The sequence below is a fragment of the Micromys minutus genome (genome assembly GCF_963924665.1).
Source record: "Micromys minutus genome assembly, chromosome: 32".
Lineage (NCBI taxonomy): Eukaryota > Metazoa > Chordata > Mammalia > Rodentia > Muridae > Micromys > Micromys minutus.
In genome coordinates this window covers 26,784,652-26,806,093 of record NC_137967.1, presented here as the reverse complement: position 1 = coordinate 26,806,093, position 21,442 = coordinate 26,784,652, and the positions used below count along the sequence as shown (strand labels likewise).

Genomic DNA, 21,442 nt, shown 5'->3' with positions numbered 1-21,442 from the left:
TGTTCTTTTCCCAAAATATCAGATTGATTAATAATGTCCTGTAATTCCCCAAGTTATCAGTGTACTTTCCCTCTTGCACTGTCTCCTCTTGATGGATTTGTCATCTGCTTTCATAGGTTTCCTTCATCTGGTGTCCTCTGAATGTCCTAGTCACATATATTAGGTCAGTAGTATGTGTTCTGGAAGGACATAAGCTAAGCCTCTCAACCTTTCCTCAATTTAAAAATATCAGGTCCTTTCCACTAATTAGTTTCTAAATCTTTTCATTTAACATTTTGTCTTAGTTGGTGTTCTATTACTGTGAAGTGACCTCAGGCTACTCTTACAAAGAAAACGTGTAATTGGGGCTGGTTTACTGGTTCAGAAATTTAGTCCATTATCCTGGTGAGAAGCAAGGGGGTATACAAGCAGACATCATGCTGGAGAAGGACCTGAGATTTCTACAAGAGAGAGAGTGACTTTGGGCCTACCTTGAGGTTCTGAACTACCCAAGTCTACCCTTAATAACATACTTCTTCCCAGAAAGCTACATGTCCTATTCCTTCTAAATGATGCCACTCCATATGAATAAGTGGGGGCCATTTTTAATCACACAACCACATATACTTTAGACTGTGTCTCTATTGGGGCAAAATATTTGGGGGCAGCACAAAAAGCATTTTTCTTTATAGTGAAAAAAATTTTAATTTAAACTTAGCATACTATGTGAGGATTCAGATAAGTGTACTTAGTACCTCCGTTTTACTTTTTAAATTTTATCATTTATGTATTTGATTGTGTCCTTCCACAATGGCTTGACCCTGTAGATAATAAAAGATATAGTAACATGGTTGATATTAAAATTCCTAAAATATTTGCTAGAATTAGCAGGGCCATTATTAGTATTTAATTGTACTAAGAGTCCTCAAAAAGAAATGTATAAAGAGCTATTCAACAGTCAGGTTAAAGGCATGTCACAATGATATTTTTTCTCGAATCACCAGGGCCCCATGATAGGTCAGGTCAATGCTCTGTAGCTGAATAATTAGAGAAAGACATTTTATGCCCTCTTAGCACATATCTATATATACCTGATAGCAGAAATAGTCTCATTCACAAACAGTTGTGGTTTCAGATGTCAATCTGATGTCCATTTATCATGAATTATGCACTACTAGCTTAGAATATTGTGTAAAATATATCTGTATACTGTGTAAAATAATGCTTTTCCTCATAGAGCTGAAGACTGAATCCAAGACTTTAATAGACAAGTGTCTACCACTGAGCTAAATCTACAAACAAAACTAAATAATGCTTTTAATAGAAGATTGGCTCTCATGAACCTTCTTTAATTATGTCCCTTACCATAGTCTGTCTGATCAGACCAAAGACAACTACAAAATCAGTTGTATTAACAGTGGTAATTAACCTCTAAAAATTTAAATTTAATGCTTTATTATATTTTGGTATTATTAGGTATTCTTATTTGGTTTTTCAAAAATTTAAGGCAATTTTAATTTTGAGCTTAAGAAGACTTTTCTATTAGGCAACATGATGTTCAGCAGTACCTGAGAAATAATCACAGGAAATACTGAAGGAGAAAAAAAAAGAGGATTTTTCTCTTGCAATTATGAAAGTACGTACACAGGTGATAACTGTAAATGGAACAATGTCCAAGCATAACTGTTTCATAGAAAAGGAACTTGGTGGAAGACTCAAGGTTTCACTACATTTTGTAGACAGATTTCGATACAACAGGTTCTTAGGCTGTACTAGATATAATTTGAGGTGAAATTTTCTAAATAAATCTAATTATTTCATTAATTTTTCTGAGTTATTAGCTCCTTCTGGCTTCCAAAGCAATTTGTGAAACATGAAATATTTTTGCATTTCTTGGCCAACATATTATCCAGAAGAAACATATTTTTTGAAAAAGTCTTTAATTTTTAAGTTTATCCCAAGTATACTTAAATTGTATTATATTAATTATTTGTTTTGTTTTTTTTTTTGTTGTTGCTGTGTTAGTCTTAATCATGTTTTTGTTTAGAGGAGTGCGGATTCTGGAAGTTTGGATTAGAACAACAATTGAACACTTTAAGTGAGGCTCAATGGGCCATCTGAGTAGGAACAGTGGTGCTGAGGTTTATTTGAACTGTGGGGCATGGCTAAAGAAGTTACACAGGCTAAAATGGAGGATTAGTCTCATTATATGGACAAATCAGAGGTAGTTATGTGTACTCTGCTCTTGATGTGGTAAAAATCACTTTGTATATATCAGCTGTTAACAAGTTAATAATGGTGAACTTTCAACATTAAAAAAGATAACACACTTCAGATAATAACAGCATCTGAACATTAATGTATGTTGTAGTTATTGTTATATTCAAGACATGTGATCTATAAAGCAAGTTGCATTTAGCGTTTCTATGAGCTAGCCAGTCTTTTTTTTTAACAACTTTATTTTACAAAACAAAGAAATATGTACAGATTTCAAGCATTTTTGCATAAAATTATACAATACATATTTGTCAGTACTTTTTTTCAGATTTTAAAATAATTTTTACATAAAACTGTATGAATATATTTGTTAGTCAGTGCTGATTTTTTTAAAGGTTTGATAGTATGCATTGAAAACTTAATAGTTACAATGAGCATAAAGTACATGTAATAAACAAAATGTGACATGGAAATAGTCAAAGTTTTCTTGGTGTATAAAGATTTTTTTGTTTTGTTTTGTTTTGTTTTCTTTATTTATTGGACTTCATACAGTCTGTGAGTTGTTTCTGGGGCAGTCCGAGCCTCTGGGGTTAGCATCCCACTATCAGTGACTGCATATTATGTCTGTTCTTTTGTGACTGGGTTATCTCACTCAGAATGATATTCTCTAGATGCAGCCATTTTCTTAACAATTTGGTCAAGTCATTGTTTCTGGTGGCTGAGTAGTATTCCATTGGGTAAATGTACCACAAATTTGTATCCATTCATCTTCTGAAGGACATCTGGGTTCTTTCCAGCTTCTGGCTATTATAAATAGAGCTGTTATGAACATTGCGGTGCATATATCTTTGTTGTGTACTAAGGTGTCTCTGGGGTATATGCCCAGAAGTGGAATAGCTGGGTCTTCAGGTAGTATTATATCCAATTTTCTGAGGTATCAACACACTGATTTCCAGAGTGGTTGTATTAGTTTGCAACCCCTCCAACAGTAGAGAAGTGTTCCTCTTTCTCAGCAATGACGCCAGCATCTGTTGTCATCTGAGTTTTGGATCTTGGCCAATCTGACTGGTGTGAGGTGGAATCTCAGGGTTGTTTTGATTTGCATTTCCTTGATGGCTAAGGATGTCAAGCACTTCCTCAGATATTTCTCAGCCATTCGATATTCCTCAACTGAGAACGTTTTGTTTAGCTCTGTACCCCATTTTTTAATAGGGTTATTTGATTATCTGGTGTCTAGCTTTTTGAGTTCTTTGTATACCTTAGATATTAGGCCTCTATCTGATGTGGAGTTGGTAAAAATCTTTTCCCATTCTGTTGGCTGCCAGTTTGTTTTCTTGACAATGTCCTTAGCCTTACAGAAACTTTGCAATCTCATTAAGTCCCATTTGTTAATCTTTGACCTTAGAGCTTGAGCCATTGGTGTTTTGTTCAGAAAATTTTCTCCTGTGCCTATATGTTCTAAAGTTTTCCCTACTTTCTCATCTAATAGTTTCAGCGTATCTGGTTTAATGTGGAGATCTTTGATCCACTTATACTTGAGCATTGTACAAGGAGATAAGAAAGGGTCTATTTTCATTCTTTTGCATGTTGAGTGCCAGTCGGACCAGCACCATTTGTTGAATAGGCTGTCCTTTTTCCACTGAATGTTTACGGCTCCTTTGTCAAAAATCAGGTGACCATATATGTGAGGGCTCATTTCTGGATCTTATATGCTATTCCATTGATCCACATGTCTATTTCTGTACCAGTACCATGCAGTTTTCAGCACAATTGCCTTGTAATATAGCTTGAGGTCAGGGATAGTGATTCCCACAGATGTTTTCTTGTTGTTGAGGATGGATTTCGCTATTCTAGGTCTTTTGTTGTTCCATATGAAATTGCACATTGATCTTTCCAATTCCATGAAGAACTGTGTTGGAATTTTGATGGGGATTGCGTTGAATCTGTAGATTGCTTTTGGTAAGATGGCCATTTTTAAAATGTTGATCTTTCCAATCCGTGAGCATGAGAGATCTTTCTATTTTCTGAGATCCTCCTCAATTTCCTTCTTTAGAGGTTTGAAGTATTTTTCATACAGGTCCTTAACTTGCTTAGTTAGAGTCACACCAAGGTATTTCATAGATTTTGTGACAATTGTGAAGGGTACGTTTTCCCTAATTTCTTTCTCAACATTTTTGTCCGTTGAGTATAGGAAGGCTACTGATTTGTTTGAGTTGATTTTGTATCTAGCCACTTTGCTGAACTTATTTATCAGCTGTAGAAGTTCTCTGGTGGAGTTTTTGGGGTCACTTAGGTACACTATCATGTCATCGGCAAAGAGTGATGTTTTTATCTCTTCCTTTCCGATTTGTATTCCCTTGATCTCCTTTTGCTGTCTAATTGCTCCAGCCAGGACTTCCAGTACTATATTGAATAGGTAGGAGGAAAGTGCGCAGCATTGTCGAGTCCCTGATTTTAGTGGGATTGCTTCAAGTTTCCCACCATTAAGTTTGATGTTGGCTGTTGGTTTGCTGTATATTGCTTTTATTATGTTTAAGTATGGACCTTGGATTCCTGTTCTTTCCAGGATTTTTAACATGAAGGGGTGTTGAATTTTGTCAAATGCTTTCTCAGCATCTAGTGAGATGACCATGTGGTTTTGTTCTTTGAGTTTGTATATATGGTGGATTACATTGATGGATTTCCTTATATTAAACCATCCCTGCATCCCAGGGATGAAGCCTATTTGGTCATGATGAATGATCGTTTGATGTGTTCTTGTATTCGGTTTGCAAAGATTTTGTTGAGTATTTTTGCGTCAATGTTCATAAGTGAGATTGGTCTGAAGTTCTCTTTCCTTGTAGGGTCTTTGTGTAGTTTAGGTATGAGAGTTATTGTAGCCTCAAAAAATGAGTTGAGTAGTATTCCATCTGATTCTGTCTTTTGGAATAGTTTGGAGAGTATTGGTGTTATATCCGCAATAAATGTCTGATAAAATTCTGCACTGAACCCGTCTGCACCTGGGCTTTTTTGGTTGGGAGGCTTTTGTTGACTTCTATTTCTTTAGGTGTTATAGGGTTATTTAGATGGTTTACTTGGTCCTGGTTTAACTTTGGGATCTTGTATCTGCTAGGAATTCGTCCATTTCCTCCAGATTTTCCAATTTTGTGGAGTATAAGTTGTTGTTTTGGATCTGATGATTTCTTGAATTTTCTCAGTTTCAGTTGTTATGTCCCCACTTTCATTTCTGATTTTGTTAATTTGTATACTCTCTCTTTGCCCTCTAGTTAGTCTGGCTAGGGGTTTATCAATCTTGTTGATTTTCTCAAAGAACCCGCTCTAGGTTTTGTTGATTTTTTTCAATGGTTCTTTTTGTTTCTATTTGGTCTATTTCTGCCCTAATTTTGATTATTTCTTGCCGTCTACTCTTTTTGTGTATATCTGCTTCCTTTTCTTCTAGGGCTTTGAGCTGTGCTGTCAGGTGCTGATGTAAGCTCTCTCCAGTTTCTTTTTGGAAGCACTTAGGGCTATGAGTTTTCCTCTCAGTACTGCTTTCATTGCATCCCATAGGTTTGGGTAGGTTGTGTTTTCGTTTTCCTTGAATTCTAGAAAGTCCTTAATTTCTTTCTTTATTTCTTCTTTTACCCTGCTATCCCTTAACAGAACGTTCTTTAGTTTCCATGTGTATATAGGCTTTTTGTTGTCTTTGTTGTTTTTAAAGACCAGCTGTAGACCATGGTGATCTGAGAGGATGCATGGGAGTATTTCATTCTTCTTATATCTATTTGAGGCTCGTTCTGTGTCCAATTATGTGGTCAATTTTCGAGAAGGTGCCATGGGGTACTGAGAAGAAGGTGTATTCTTTTACTTTAGGATGATATGTTCTGTATATATCTATTAATTCTAGTTGGTTCAAAGTCTCTGCTAGTTTTGCAGTGTCCTTGTTCAGTTTCTGTTTCCATGATCTGTCCATTGTTGAGAGTGGGGTATTAAAGTCTCCCACTATTATTGTGTGGGGTGAAATGTATTTTTTGAGCTTTAGTAGGGTTTCTTTTATGAATGTGGGTGCTTTTTTATTTGGAGCATATATGTTAAGAATTGAGAGTTCCTCCTGACAGATTTCCCTGGTAATGAGTAAAAAGTGTCCTTCCTTATCTTTTTTGATAACTTTTGGTTGGAAATTTACTTTATTCTATATTAGAATAGCCACTCCAGCTTGCTTCTTGAGGCTGTTTGCTTGGAAGTTTTTTTCCCACCCTTTTACTCTGAGATAGTGTCTTTCTTTGTCTCTGAGATGAGTTTCCTGTATGCAGCAAAAGGCTGGATTTTGTTTATGTATCCAGTCTGATACCCAATGTCTCTTTATTGGGGAGTTGAGTCTATTTATGTTAATAGATATCAAGGAATAGTTGTTTCTGTTTCCTGCCATTATTTCTTTTGTGGGTTGAGTTGTGTCTGTGTCTTTTTCTTCTTTTAGTTTTCTTGTTTAGGAGTTTTCTTGTTTTTACTAGGCTGTATTTTCCCTCATTGTATTGGGTTTTCCACGTATAATTCGTTGTAGTGCTGGGTTTGTGGTCAGATATTGTGTAAATTTTGATTTGTCTTGAAATATCTTCATCTCTCCATCTATGGTGATTGATAGTTTTGCTGGGTATAGCAGCTTGGGCTGGCACTTGTGCTCTTTTAAGGAGTGCATGATGTCAGTGCAGGCTCTTCTAGCTTTCATAGTCTCTGTTGAGAAATCGGGTGTGAGTCTGATTGGCCTGCCTTCATATGTTACCTGACCTTTTTCCCTTACTGCTTTTAGTATTCTTTCTTTGCTTTGGGCACTTGGTGTTTTGACTATTATGTGTCGGGAGGTATTTCTTTTCTGGTCCAACCTATTTGGAGTTCTGAAGGCTTCTTTTATGCTCGTGGTCATCTCATTCTTGAGGGTAGGGATGTTTTCTTCTACGATTTTGTTGAAGATATTTACTGTGCCTCTTAGTTGATACTCTTCTCCCTCTTCTATTCCTATTATCCTTAGGTTCGGTTTTCTCATTGTGTCCTGGATCTCCTGGACATTTTGGGTTAGGTGCTTTTTGTTTTTTGCATCTTCTCTGGCTGTTTTGTCTATGTTTACAATGCTGTCTTCTGCCCCCGAGATTCTCTCTTTGATCTCTTGTAATGTATTGGAAATGCTTGCTTCTGTGACTCCTGATTTCTTTTTTTGGTGTTCTACCTCTAGGGTTATCTCTTTTAGTGTTTTCTTTATTGTGTCAATTTCCGTTTTAATTTCTCTCTTCCATTCCTTCATTTTTTTGGTTCTGTTTTCCTCTAGTTCTTTGAGTTCTTTGAGTGTTTTTCTGGTTTCCTCTTTAAAAGCTTCCGAATCTTTTTGCTTTTCCCTCCGTTCTCGTTTAAGTATCTCTGTCAGCATCTTGAGGTATGATTTCAGGTCTGTGTCTTCTTTTTCTGGAGTGTTTGGAATTCTGATGTTTGCTGTTATGGGAGAGCTGAGTTCTGGTGTTGCCAGGTTGTCTTGGTTTCCTTGGGATATGCTCTTTCGCTTTCCTCTTGCCATTTTGTTGTCAGTGATATGCTCTTTCCTTTCCCTTGTATCTGGTCTGTGTCCCTGGATATCCACTGGTCCAGGTGGCAGATGGGCCGAGCCCTGTTCTATACCTCAGAGTTGCCGGTTGGGAACAGAGGTTCCAAAGTTCTTTTCCTGGTCCCCGGATCAGGTAGGTCGTAGGGTGCGCCCCGCGTGCGCACTCCTTAGAGATCTTTCTGTTCCTTGGCAGCGCAGATCTCCCACTCACCAGTCTCTCAACCTTAGGAGCTGGTGGTCCGCGTGGAAGATGGGCTGGGCTCTGTTCTGCACTCTGAAGTCTTCGCCGGGTGGAAACAGAATTTCCGAAGTTCTGTTCCTGGTCCCAGTTTTTCAGCCCTAGAAGCTGGCGGTCCGCGCGGCAGATCTAGGCAGTCTTCCTTCTTACTGCCTTTTTAAGCACATGGACCTACTTCTGACTCATGTCACTACCAGCTGGGGCTTTGGTTGCAACAACTTTCTACTGTGCTTCCACATCAGAAACTGCAGTGCCTCCAGCTCTGCATGTTTGCTCAGGGTTAAAGGGGTCTTATGGTTCCATATAAATTTTGTTTTGTTTTTTTTTATTTATGTGAAAAATAAAATAAGTAAGCAAATAAATATTAAAAAATTATTTTAATAAAAATTACATTGATCTGTAGACAGAAATGGGTATTATTCACATTTTAAAATATATTAGTTCTTTCCATTCACAAATATGGGCTCTTTGTAATACCCCTTTAATTTTTTAAAATGCTAATTTCTATCTGTGGAGAGCATCTTATTCCTAGGTTAATGTTAGTTTTAGAAGCATTTTTTTTTATAGAACAAAAATTTATTTTGTATAATTTCTTTAAAAAATACATAAAGAAATACTGATATAATACAAAATTCAAATGCTCAAATTTTACATTTTCCCTAAGAATGCCAAAAAACCCCAAAAAAACAAACAAACAAAAAACCCCCAATCATTACAAATATGTATATTTGACCAAAACCAACCAACTCAACCAACCAAGCAAGCATCCTCCGTAGTCATGGGCATCAGAGAATGGTGAGTTATGACTGAATCTCATAGCCCAGAGGGTCCAGCCCCTGGTCTAGGAGCATCAGCGAGGACTCCCTTAACTTCTGCAGCAGTTTCCTCAGTTCTTCCTTAGAAAACACCAGATAGAGCTTGTGGCGCTCAGAGGACACCATGTCGGCCAACTGCAGGCACTCCTGGTACTGCCCCGTGCTGTGCAGTATGGTGTGAAGCAGGAGCTTCCTCAGTAAAACCATCTGATGCGCTCGTTCAGGGTCATCCTCAGCGTCCTCTCTGACATCCACCATCCATCCTCCATCAATAAACAACAAGACATTGTACATTTTCTCCTTCACATCAGCAGTTAAGGCATCCAAATGTCCTTTCCAAATATTATGATCCATCTCGTATTTCTTTTCTTTGTGTTCATAAGCCACTTTCTCTGTAAAGGTTGCTTTAGATAGCAATGTAGGTTTCTGTGGAGCTGAATTCATATGATTAAACCACTCATTGAAGGTTTCATGGGCTTCCAGATAGGCTCTGATACACAGATGCTCTCGGATGGTGTTATCATCCTCAGCAGGGAGGGGACTCTCCATGCCTTGGTCCTCCCACTGATTATAGATTTCTGCAATGGAATCCTGGCGAATTTTCACAAATACTTCTTTTGCAGCTTCATGTTTCCTTAATGCTAAGAACTTCCTCATGATGGCGTTGCCTTGCCTCAGGGCTTCGGCCCTCTGAGCTGGGTCAAACACCAGCCAGTCAATCACATCGATCTTCAAGCGGTCCTCCTCAGTAGTGCCAGTGTCTAGGGATGGAGCCAAGTCATGGTGACTAAATTCACCATTATCTTTCTTCTGAATATTCTCGACTACAGTTTTTGTTATCGTTGCGACATCCAAATCTGCTTCCTTAGCCAGCTCTAGGCACTGGTGTCGCTGCTCAAATTCTGTAACGCCTTCCAGAAATGAGGCATACTGGGCAACAGCAAGGTCTCGAGGCAAATGACAGGTATAGAACGCTATGAGGCTTATGTGCTTCTCGTTTATTAACAGCTGTATATATGTCTTCAGAACTTCAATAGAAACTTCTTCTTTGGTCTGTAGTCCCAGGGTACGGAAAAACAGAATGAGGTGTGTCATAAAGCGGAGGAGGTGTCCAGGTAGACTGCTTCTGCTCTTGGACAGCCATCTGCTAAATTCATCCATCAAACCATCAATGTCTCCCAGGATAAGGAATTTCTGAACTATATGGTAATGTTCTTGATTCTCTTCCAGAACTCTCTTTTTATCAGTGGCTTGCAGTTCTTCAAAAACTTTTTCTAAGGTCCAATTCACTTCCATGTACTCTCGAGGGAGCTCCTCAGCTTCATCCAGCGTCATCACTGACGTGCGGATCTCCTGCTCCACCAGGCTGTCCACCATCACCCGGAAGTAGGCCCACACTGTGTCTTCCCAGGTATCACAGACCGGAAGGAGCTGCTTAAGATTCCCACTCAGTGCTGCATATATCGCTCGTTCATATTTATTAAAAAGTTCATCTTCAGCCATTCTCCAGCAACTAATCTTCCAGATCCGTCTGTATGGATTCCCTTCGACAGGCTCTAGCTCTGTCCCTCCATTAACATTAGGGTCATGGTACAGTTTCCAGCCTTCCAGGGTTGCAGCTCGCCATGCTTGTCCACAACGTTTACAGAGGCGTTGTGCCTCCTCTGTCATCCCAGCACGGATTAGAGTGAAGAGGTACTTCAGCAGTCTGACCTCATCTTCTCTGTCCAGATCATCAAGTGGCATTTTCTGTCTAATGGGAGCATCTGGGTCCAGTTCAGTGACAAGAGGACGGGTACTTCCTATATAAGACAGTAGCTGCCGCTGCTTTAAGGAGTGAAGGGTATTTTCCCAATATACTGATTTTGCATAAAACTCAATATTGTCCGAGAAGTCTCCGATCTCATCTTTGGCAATGCTCTCTAGCCAATCTACCACCAACTGGCTCTGTCGGACCAGTGAGTCCCTCTGAAACAGCGCTTCCACAACTGTCTTCTCGCTGGCATTGATACCAGCAATAGCAAACATATTTTCCTCTTCTAATGAAGACTGTATTCTGTCTCTATACAAAGAAGTGAGCAGCCTCCACGTGACCATCTCCTGTTGCAGAAGCCACAGCATACTGGCTGTCTTGGAAAACTTCTGCAGTCCGGGCGTTGCTCGGCTCACTATCTTGCTCAGGATATTCACCTGACTACCACAAATATTTTCATACTCTTCTACAAGATCAAAGACTGTGGTTGAAGAGTGCTTCAAGAAAGACTGCAGGAAATCAGAGAACATACTCATGGATGCAGCCTCTCCAGGGCCATCTTCCCGTAGCATGACAGTACTTAGGTTTACGTCCTCGGTCATACTATGGTGCTCCGTGTTTGTGTAGAACCCTAAACGCTGGGATGAGAATGCAGCTGCCCAGTTGCTGTCATCTAGGTTAGTAACCATGGAAAGATTTCCCAGGTACCCAGAAGGTGTGTGCCGGGGAGACCTCCCTTCTGTTCCAAGAATGGAGGAAATATCTGGGTGTCTCAGTGAACTTCTGCTTGGTGGAGTGAAAGGCTGTCGAAATGAGCTTGGAGTTGGAGGAATAATCTGGCTTCTTGGTGTAGTAGTACCAAAATTTTCATCTGGGTTGGCCTGAATTAAAACTCTTTTGTGAGCACTATGCTTCCGTGCAGTCCTCGTTACCTCCGCCTCTCGGATCACAGGGGATGACATCCCCCCGAAGCCACTCCTGTCCATGGCCGCAGCCGTCTCCACCTAGAACCTTGCAACTTTGACTGCAGCCAGGCCGTCGCGTTTCAGCCTTCCCGCTCTCCGGAAGCAAACCCTAGAAGCATTTTTGTAACTATTAAAATTGTTCTATTGATTTCGTTTTAATAAAGAAAAAGGTTACTGAGGAAAATTTTAGTTTGTTGCCTTCAGGTCATTCTTAGAATATTTTGGTGGAAAAATATATATATATATTTTTTTTTCTTAGAAGAGTCTGCCTGAGGCTAGATTTAGATTAATTGTATTGGCAAAGAACAATGCAAAGCAGTCTAGTTTCTTGTTACATTTCTTATAGACTATAACCAAGCATCTCCAGAATGCAATTTAAACATCTTACTTAAATCCTCAGTTGTGGTAAACAGATAAGAATGTACCCAATTGACATGACTCAGAAGTTTAAATTTTGCTCTTTTAGTTTATTTACCATAAAAGTTAAGCACTCATTTAAGTACTGATTAGAGGATTAGAAGAAGAGTGAGTTCCTCAGGAAATGTAATCGGCACTGGTTTAAGTGTTCTGTGTTCTAGCTGCAATTGTCTCTGCCAGATGCTGGGCCTGCTTTATTCTTTCCATATGAAGAGGCCATTGATCAGTCCATATTGAGTTATTCTCAATGAAAGAAAGTAAGCTCTGAAGCAGCCAGGCTAGCTCATGTTGCCTTAGCAGAGGCTCCACTCAACAGTCTTTGAAATTCAGGTTTGGCCTCAGGTACCTTTCAGTGCTCCAAGATAGGCCAGACCTTGGAAGTGGCAGTGGGGATGGAGTGCTTTGAGAACCAGTCAGTTTGCTTGGGATTATGAGCCACAAATGCGCATGTCTGGTCTGGAAGAGCTTAAATATCCCTCCCCCCTTTCTCCCTCCCTCCCATCTCCCACCCCCCTCTATTATTTGTTTATTTATTTAATAATTGGCAGGAATTTTAGGTCCCCTTTCATGGCTCTTTGCACTATTTCTTGTGAATATAAAGTTGCAGAAATGTAACTCTGAATATTTTGTTTTGGGGATTGTAACAAACATTTCAATAATTATACAAAATGCATTGTAGTATAGGACTCAGAAGAACCCACATTATTTTCCTTCTCTCACTTAAGACTGTGAATTTTTTGGGCAAAAGGATGAGTTTCCCAGAGCCCTAATTTCTATTTAAAGAAAACTTACCTACTCCTAGGATTGAGCTCCTCACAATAATGTGTGTGATTTTCTTCTGATGACGTGACTGTTTACCATATATACTGTTGTGGAAAATGTCAGTGTTTTGCTGATGGGAATTGCATTGAATCTGCTGATTGCCTTAGTAATAGATCATTTACACCAAGTCATTTGTTAGTCAGAGTACATAGCAGTTCATTTCCTGTTGTGCTTTTCTTTCTTTCTTTTTTTTATGAGTTCCTTAAAATTTTCCTCATATAAGAGAAGTCATCATTACTTAGCCTTATTCCTACTTCTGTTGAACCTATCTGAATGTGCTAAATTTTTAATTTATTCCTCAAACTGTCATTATATATTTGTAGGAAAATTAGTTATTTTGTGTATTAGTTTCATATTTTTCAATAATAGTTAAAACACAACTCTAAGACTTTTCCCTATGGTATCTGTAGGAAATTTTTGTGTGTGACTTAATCATTTAAAACAAATTTGTGGCCATTCTTCTTTACCTGTATCTCCTTTCTATTCTGTCTTATTCAGATTTCTCAAACTAACTGTGCCGTAAATTAGACTAGAGAACATGTGTGTCTTTCTTTTCTTACAGTCTTCCTGATAATGCTCTTCCTTTTTTCCCTCAGCACTGGGCTGTGGGCCTCCATGTCACACACCTGCCCTTTACTGTGTTGAGCTATATTCTACTTCTCTCTGTTTGCTTTCGGAATTCATCACAAGGCAATCTTCTTACACTTTGTCTCAGATATTTTCATCTCTATTGAGATTTTCATACTACAGGGTTTTTAATTCTTATAGTATTTTTGAAATATATGCTGACTGGTAACATTACTGGTAGTATTTTTCTTCTCTTCAGTTAGAACTAATGATTTGTTGTTTTGGTGAGTTGGACTCCCAGCTCTCCTCTCTTCATCTATTCTTTATGTAAAACATTTCCATTCTTGTGTTATCATGGGTAAATTTTCTCCGATTTTTTTATGTATAGTTATCTCCAGTTGTGAATTTTAGTGTTGCTTGAGAGGGTGACCTGTGTTAGTTCATAACTTCTTGAAATGTTTCTTCTCCATGAATCTTAAGAGTCAGAATGTCTGGATGCAGTGATAAGATCCACACTTATTTCCTTTCATTACTCTAAATACATTCTTCCTGCTTTTCTGTCTGTAAAAGTATTGACAGTACCTCAGATATTTTTTGTTTGTTTTGTTTGGGGGTTTTGTTATGTGGTTTAGCATTGTCTGTGAGAGGACTGTATTAATTTTAGCTTTTTACTTTTGGCATCTTGATGTGAAATGTCAAGATGATTTCCAGTCTTTGTTCCTGAAACAGAAACTCAGAGAGGAGCAACAGGGAAATGGCTGCTTCTCTGACAGATGTGCCCCAGGTCAGTGTTGTATTCACATTTCCTTGAAAACTGTTTTGTTGTTGTTGTTGTTGTTGTTGAAACCATTCAAGCCTGCCTCTGATAAAGTTATCTAAAGTGCTTATTTCCTTATCTAAAGTGATTTTTTAAATTCTCTTTTAGTTAAGTTTAAGCCTTTTCATTATCACCTACACAGCACAGCATTGTCCCATTCTATCCTATCTGGTTATTAATGTGAGCACAAATATTTTTTATGCACTTACAACCTGTAATTCTGAGAATGTAAATTTATATTTTTATTGTAGATGATGATCAAAGACATATTATGAATGCACAATTCCTACACAAGATGGACATTTGTCTTTATATATTAGTGAGGAAAGTAGGCCTCATGTGCTATATAGGTTTCATTTTAGAGATTATAGGGTTTCCAGACCATCTTATGAAATTATACATGGAAATACGTCTGCATTTTGACCTGCCTCACTGAGCAATTTATGGAAAAGTAGAAATAGAAGAGACTCACTGTCTTGAATCCTAGTAGTAAATATTTCTGCAACCTAGAGAACCCATACAATAGAAGGCTTGCTTTTGCCATAAAACTGTATCTGTAAGAAGATGAAAATTGCAGTACAGTGGATTTTTTTTTTTTTTTTTTTTTTTTTGATGTAACATGTATTATGAGGAATCATGTACCTATGGCATATCAACATCTGAAAACTCTTTGTCTCAAGAGAGGATCTCATATCCTTTTCTTGATTCCAGTGCTCAGTGCTAAGTTCTCAATCAATACATCAGTATTTTCAATAGATCAATATTTTCTCTTTTTTTGTTTTAGTTTTCAAAGTGTAAACAATTCTTTTCCTGCCTCTAGATTGCATTAATGTAGAATATATTAGTAAGAGTGTTTTACAGATAGTGATTTGGTTTTATGCATAACTCCTCAATTTAGAAGCATAAATGAATGTTTCTTTTATTAAACTCACTCTCTTCTTTAGAGGGGGAAGACTCCTGTCACCCTATATGTTTCTTTCCCTACATCTATGTATTACATAGGTAGAAATTCTGCAGATAATTTTCATTGAGCAGGTTTTTATTTCTTACTTTAAAAATGTATTTAATAAGTATATGAGTATTCATCTGCATGACTTTATGTGTACGACATTCTTCCATTGACAACCATGGAGCCCAGAGGTTGGTACCAAGCCCATGGTATGAGTAAACACTGAAGTAGGCAGCCATGAGTGCAGAGAAAATTAAATCATATTTCTGTGCAGGAACAGCAAGCTCCCTTTACCTCTGAGCCATCTGTCTGTCTCTTAGGTTTACATTTAAAAAATGTGCATTCATGATAGTGCCATTGTAAAACCTTGCATCTCCTTTGTTTTTTTGTTTTGTTTTGTTTTTTTTTTTTCGTAAAATAAAACATCTTAAGTGAAACTTATCTATGAAATGTAAAATAATATTAAATGCTTGAGTTCAAATATAAAATAAAAGAATAGCACTGAAAATTTAAAATTCAAATTTTCAGTAGAGACAATCACATGAGCAATAATATATTCAAATAAAGAAGAGTTAGAATTTCTCTCACACAACCTTCTACAATCATTCCCATCACAGAAAATCTTTCTATTTCACCAGAATTCATTTTCACATAGCATATTTATACTGACTACACTGTAGTGAATGTGCATATGGAATTTCTGAAAATATTATTAATCTTTACTGGTTTTGTTGACTTTTAGAAAAATGTAATGTCTAATAATGATTTCTCTGTTTACTTGATGATGGTGAATATATTCTTATACAATACTTTTCAAAGTACCTGATCTATGAGTTGTGTGGAATGTTGGATATATGCAAATATTACATTCCTCACTGTTAAAAACAATAAGAGAAAACATCCTTATCTTTATTCACCTGTGAATTCTGCATTCTACATTCTACCACTGCATTGTTCCTATACCACAGGATCTCAACTGAGCATGTTAGAATCAAGTCAGTCAGGTCTGTCTATCTGTCTCTCTGTCTCTCTCCCTTCATTCCTCCATCCTTCCCTCCCTCCTCCCCCCCTCTGCATTTCTTTCTTTCTCTGTGTACCCCCACCCCGATTTTACCTCTGTGCCCCTGTCTGCATGGCAATTTCCCTGGCCCCCTTTCTTGGGACTGGTGAACCAGAGAGCTGCTCCAATAAACCTGCCTTTAAATTAACAAAAAAAGGGAAGGAAGGAAGGAAAGAAGTGAGTCTGGTGGGGCCCAGCTGCAGGCAGGATTGATTCAGTATCCAAATTTGAGAAAGATTGACTTTGGAAACATAGTTTTCCTAATAACTTATCCATCTGTGATAAAACAGTACATCCCGTTTGATATCAACACAGCCTTCTTAAAAATATATTCCTGAAACTAGACCTCAAATTTGTATCTTACATGCCCTCAATTGTGCTAATTGTAAAGTCTATAATGTCATATTGTTTTCACAGAAAGAAAATACAATATAGAGTATGAATATTCTAAAATGTCTTTTATGAAAATTAACTTGCACTTTTTGCTTTATAGGTATATTTCTCTGAATATATACATGAGTAATATGTGTTTATATTTCCTAGAGTTAAGAAGAGAATGTTGGGTTTAGTGGAGCTGAAATTATAATCTGTTGTATAGTACAAAGAGGGTACTGAGAACTAAACTTGGGTTCTCCAAAAGATCAAAAAGCATTCTTGATTTATGAATGATCTCTGCAGCAATGTTAGAAAACTTTTTTGAATAATTTTCATAACTCATCTATACCACAAAATGGCTTAATTCTTTCGGTCTCTTTACCTAGGAAAGTATTTTGTCAATAGCACATGGTAAATGGGTTATTTTTTTATTACAGAATCTATTGACATTCAGAAATGTGGCTGTGGACTTCTCCCAGGAGGAATGGGAATATCTGGACTCTGCTCAAAGAGCTCTATACATGGATGTAATGTGGGAGAATTACAGCAATCTAGTTTTTATAGGTAAGAACACTTTTCTTATAGAATTCTTTACTTGTCCTTTGCATTTACCTACTTTATACATATATAAACTCTGATCTGTCTAGAGACTACCAGAAAAAAAGGGAACAGTTCTTTACTAATACCCATGACTACATTTTCAGCATTCTCAGCAAGAACAACCAATCCTGCATACTATAAGATTCCTCCACTCTCTCCTCTAGTTTTTAATTCCAAGTTCCGAGTTGAAAGAAACCTGAGTATTCAAAGTAATGAAATTTATTATTGTGCAACAATTGGTTGTTAGAATTCTTTGATTTTACTTTTTGATTAAGCTATTTACCTATTTCTGATTTAAAAGAAGAAGAAGAAATTTTAAAATACTGAAAGAGCTGTTGATGGTGTGCATGTTAGGATTTTTCCTTTTTTTATTCATTTTATTTATTTATTTATTTATTTATTTATTTATTTATTTATTTATTTATAGATTAGTCTCTAGCCCTAGCACTGCATGATTTTTAAGTCTATCTCTAGGGAAGGTGAAGCAAGTGGATCTGGTGAGTTCCTGGCCAGCTTGAGTTACATAATAAAATCCTAGCCAATGAAGTATACTCTCAAAAACACAATCCATAAAAAAGGGCTGTATTTTTCATGATTGTTTAGAAAGTGTCTTTCTTAAATTGCAGCAGTCATCAAAAGCCTCCCAACCAAAAAAGCCCAGGTCCACATGGGTTCAGTGCAGAATTTTATCAGACATTTATTGATGACCTAATACTCTCCAAACTATTCCACAAAATAGAATCAGATGGAACACTACATAGCTCATTTTTTGAGGCTACAATAACCCTCGTTCCTAAACCACACAAAGACCCTACAAGGAAAGAGAACTTCAGACCAATCTCACTTAAATTGCATTATTTTTCAATTACCCATTTGTTCAATATTCTACAACATAATGCAGATTAGATAAGAATGAAAAGGCGATTATTGGTCCTTTCAGTTTGGTAAAGAACAGAGTGGAGGTTCTTCTGAGCATCTATTTTATAATAATGAAACACAAATGTACTCTACTGAGAGCTCTATTCCTATTAATTTCTAGTTTGTCTTTGAGAACTTAAACTTAAGGAGGTATAATTGAATCTGTTTAATTAAGTATCAATTCTTATTATCCCTAATTTGCTAATTTTCTAGAAAACCATTGCATATGTGGTAAATATGAAGAGGTCGTGGATCAGAGCTCAAACCATAGTGTCTACCAGCATGCAGATATCAAAGAGAAGTCTTACAAATGTCATGAGGTTGGCAAGATGCTTTATGAATCCTTCCCAAGCATACCTTATACTACAAGTGATGCTGTAGAAAACTGCAAGATGTATGGGAATAATAACCAAGGGGATCCTTCTAATGAATCATTAAATGTAAAGGCACATAAAAGTATGAACACTGAAGAAGAACAATACAAAGATTATAGGGAGTATTTAAATTTGTATTCCATCATTGGCTTGTGCCCACAAATCGACACTGGACAGAAAGAACACAAAATTACAGAATGTGATACAATTTTTGACTCTAAACATAAGCTCATGAAAAAACGAATGTGTAGTGGAGGGAAACCTTACCAATGCAGAAAATGTGGAAAATGCTTCAGGGCCTATTCAAGTCTCTATAGACATTGGAGAACTCATTCTGGAGAAAAATCCTATAAACTTACAGAATGCAATAAGGCCATTCTACATTTGTCACACCACAAATTACGTTACAATATTCATTATGGAGAGAAACCCTACAACTGTATAGAATGTGGTAAGTGCTATTATCATTCATCAGGCTTTGAAAGACATTACAGAATTCATGCTGAAGAGGAGACTTACAAATGTAATGATTGTAGAAAATCCTTTATCTGCTGCTTAGGTCTTAAAAAACACCCTAAAATTTATGGAGGAGAGAAACCTTATGAATGTAAGCAATGTAGTAAGACCTTCTATACATTATCACACCTTGAAAACCATTACAGAACTCACTGTAGACAAAAACTTCACAGATGTAATGAGTGTGGCAAATCCCTTTCCTCCTCCTCAGGTCTTCAGAGACATCAGAGAATTCATAGAGGAGAGAAAGCATACATATGTGCTGAATGTGACAAATGCTTCATTCAGAAATCCCAACTTAAAACACATCAAAAAATTCATACAGGAGAGAAAAGTTACAAGTGTAGTGAGTGTGAAAAATCCTTTACCGTTGGCTCATCTCTTAGAATACATCAAAGAATTCACACTGGAGAGAAACCTTACAAATGCAGTGAATGTCACAAGTGCTTCATTCAGCAAGCCCACCTTAGAAGACATCAGAAAATCCATACAGGAGAGAAACCTTACAAATGTAGTGAATGTGAGAAATCCTTTACAGTAGGCTCAGATCTTAGAATGCATCAGAAAATTCATACTGGAGAGAAACCTTACAAATGTAGTGATTGTGATAAATGCTTTATCCAGAAAGCAAAGCTTAAAAAACATCAAAGAATTCATACAGGAGAGAAACCTTACAAATGTAGTGAATGTGAAAAATGCTTTATTGTCGTCTCAGATCTTAGAACACATCAGAAAATTCATTCTGGAGAGAAACCTTACAAATGCAACGAATGTGACAAATGTTTTATCCGGAAAGCCAACCTTAGAAGACATCACAGAATTCATACAGGAGAGAAACCTTACAAATGTAGTGACTGTGGCAAATGCTTTATTCAGAAAGCCAATCTTAGAACTCATGAAAGAATTCATACTGGAGAGAAACCTTACAAATGTGAATGTGGGAAATCCTTTACAGTTGGTTCAGATCTTAGGAAGCATCAGAAATGTCATACTGGAGAAAAACCTTACAAATGCAATGAATGTCACAAGTGCTTTATCAGGAAAGCCCACCTTAGAAGACATCAAAGAATTCATACTGGAGAGAAACCTTACAAATGTAGTGACTGTGGCAAATGCTTTATCCAGAAAGCCAATCTTAGAACACATCAGAAAATCCACACAGGAGAGAAACCTTACAAATGTAGTGAATGTGACAAATGTTTTATCCAGAAAGATCACCTTAGAACACATCAGAGACTTCACACAGGAGAGAAACCTTACAAATGTAGTGAATGTGAAAAATCTTTTACTGGTGGCTCAGTTCTTAGAAAACATCAGAAAATTCATACTGCAAGGAGCCTTACCAATGCAATGAATTTGACTAATCCTCTATCCAAGAAGCCCACCTTAGAACTCATTAAAGAATTTATACAGGAGAGAAGCCTTATAAATGCAATGTATATAGCACAGTCCTTACCTGCCTCTCATGTCTAAGAAAACATCAAATAATTCATATAGGAAACAAAATTTTTAGTCATAAATAGTATGGCATATGCTTTATGAGTTCAGTACTAATAGACCAATACAGACTTCATAGTAGAGAAATGTGAACATGAGCAAATTGAGAACACTTTGAGTAATGCTCTAATGTTAGAAAAAAAAATTCAAGACTTTACCCTGAGAAAAAACTTTGCAAATGTGACATTGCAGGAAAAATTTTGTTAAAATGTTATCTTTTTCAAAGTCAGATACTTCATAATGACAACAAAATGGAGAAGCCTGAAGAATGTTCTGTTGTGTAGCAAGTTTTGTTGTTGTTGATGATGATGCTTTTGGTTTGGGGTTTTTTGTTTTGTTTTTTAAACTAAAACATTCTATCCTGTAAGGAAGATGAATAAAACAGAAAATAAAAAACTCAGAACATCTTTAGGGAATACCTGAAACTGACAAGATTTACCATCCTTAATTACTTTGAAAAAATTCATTCCAGTTTTACTGCTTAGAAGAAGTTTGATATATTTAGCCAGTAAGATATGATGCCCTTTAGCCTATAGCAATGCCTACAGTTATGTAGTGTGCTCTGGGTGTCCTGTATTTATAAGCTGTATTTCATGGTGGCTTGGAGTTTCATGATGCAACTGTCTTTTAGTCCCTTTTGTTCTTATAAGCGGCTCCATTCTTGTATTTATGTAAGTAATCCCAATAAAGCCCATTGCTTTAACAGGATGGGTTTTAGTGGCACATGTCCTTGGTTCTGTTAGGAATTCCCATTTTGGCTGAGTGAGAAGTATGAATCCTGTGTCTTGCCAGGAAAAATCTCTCATATAACACGTGCTAAACCCATAAATTGTTCCTCCAAACTTGTATGCCAAAAAAACCAATGTTAGAGAGAAAACATTTAATTAAAGTACAGAAGTTCTTTGTGGTTACTCTTTCAGGCTTACTACTATGTAGTACACAATCAACAATGTATAGGTGTTTTATGGATTTCAGTACAAGGGGATAGTCATAT

General features: G+C 37.0%; 2 protein-coding genes across 3 annotated transcripts in view; one reads left to right on the top strand and one right to left on the bottom strand.

Annotated features, from left to right (window-relative positions):
• The window catches only part of LOC308413495 (uncharacterized protein), a 36,275-nt gene extending 15,309 nt beyond the window's left edge, over window positions 1-20,966 (top strand). The window contains exons 4-6 of one of the 2 annotated variants that reach the window (XM_080908515.1): window positions 14,043-14,126; window positions 16,981-17,107; window positions 18,275-20,966. In XM_080908515.1, coding sequence (XP_080764641.1) covers window positions 14,097-14,126; window positions 16,981-17,107; window positions 18,275-20,424 — 2,307 coding nt within the window. In that variant the 5' untranslated portion in view covers window positions 14,043-14,096 and the 3' untranslated portion in view covers window positions 20,425-20,966. The remainder of the gene's footprint in view (window positions 1-14,042; window positions 14,127-16,980; window positions 17,108-18,274) is intronic. The other variant, XM_080908516.1, reaches the window with a different exon arrangement.
• LOC308413452 (nuclear pore complex protein Nup107-like) lies at window positions 8,804-11,621 on the bottom strand (the record flags this gene model as incomplete). The annotated part of the gene is made up of 1 exon (XM_080908438.1): window positions 8,804-11,621. Exon 1 carries the CDS (start codon window positions 11,555-11,557, stop codon window positions 8,804-8,806), a length of 2,754 nt encoding a protein of 917 aa, XP_080764564.1. The 5' UTR covers window positions 11,558-11,621.
• Window positions 20,967-21,442: the final 476 nt, after the last annotated feature.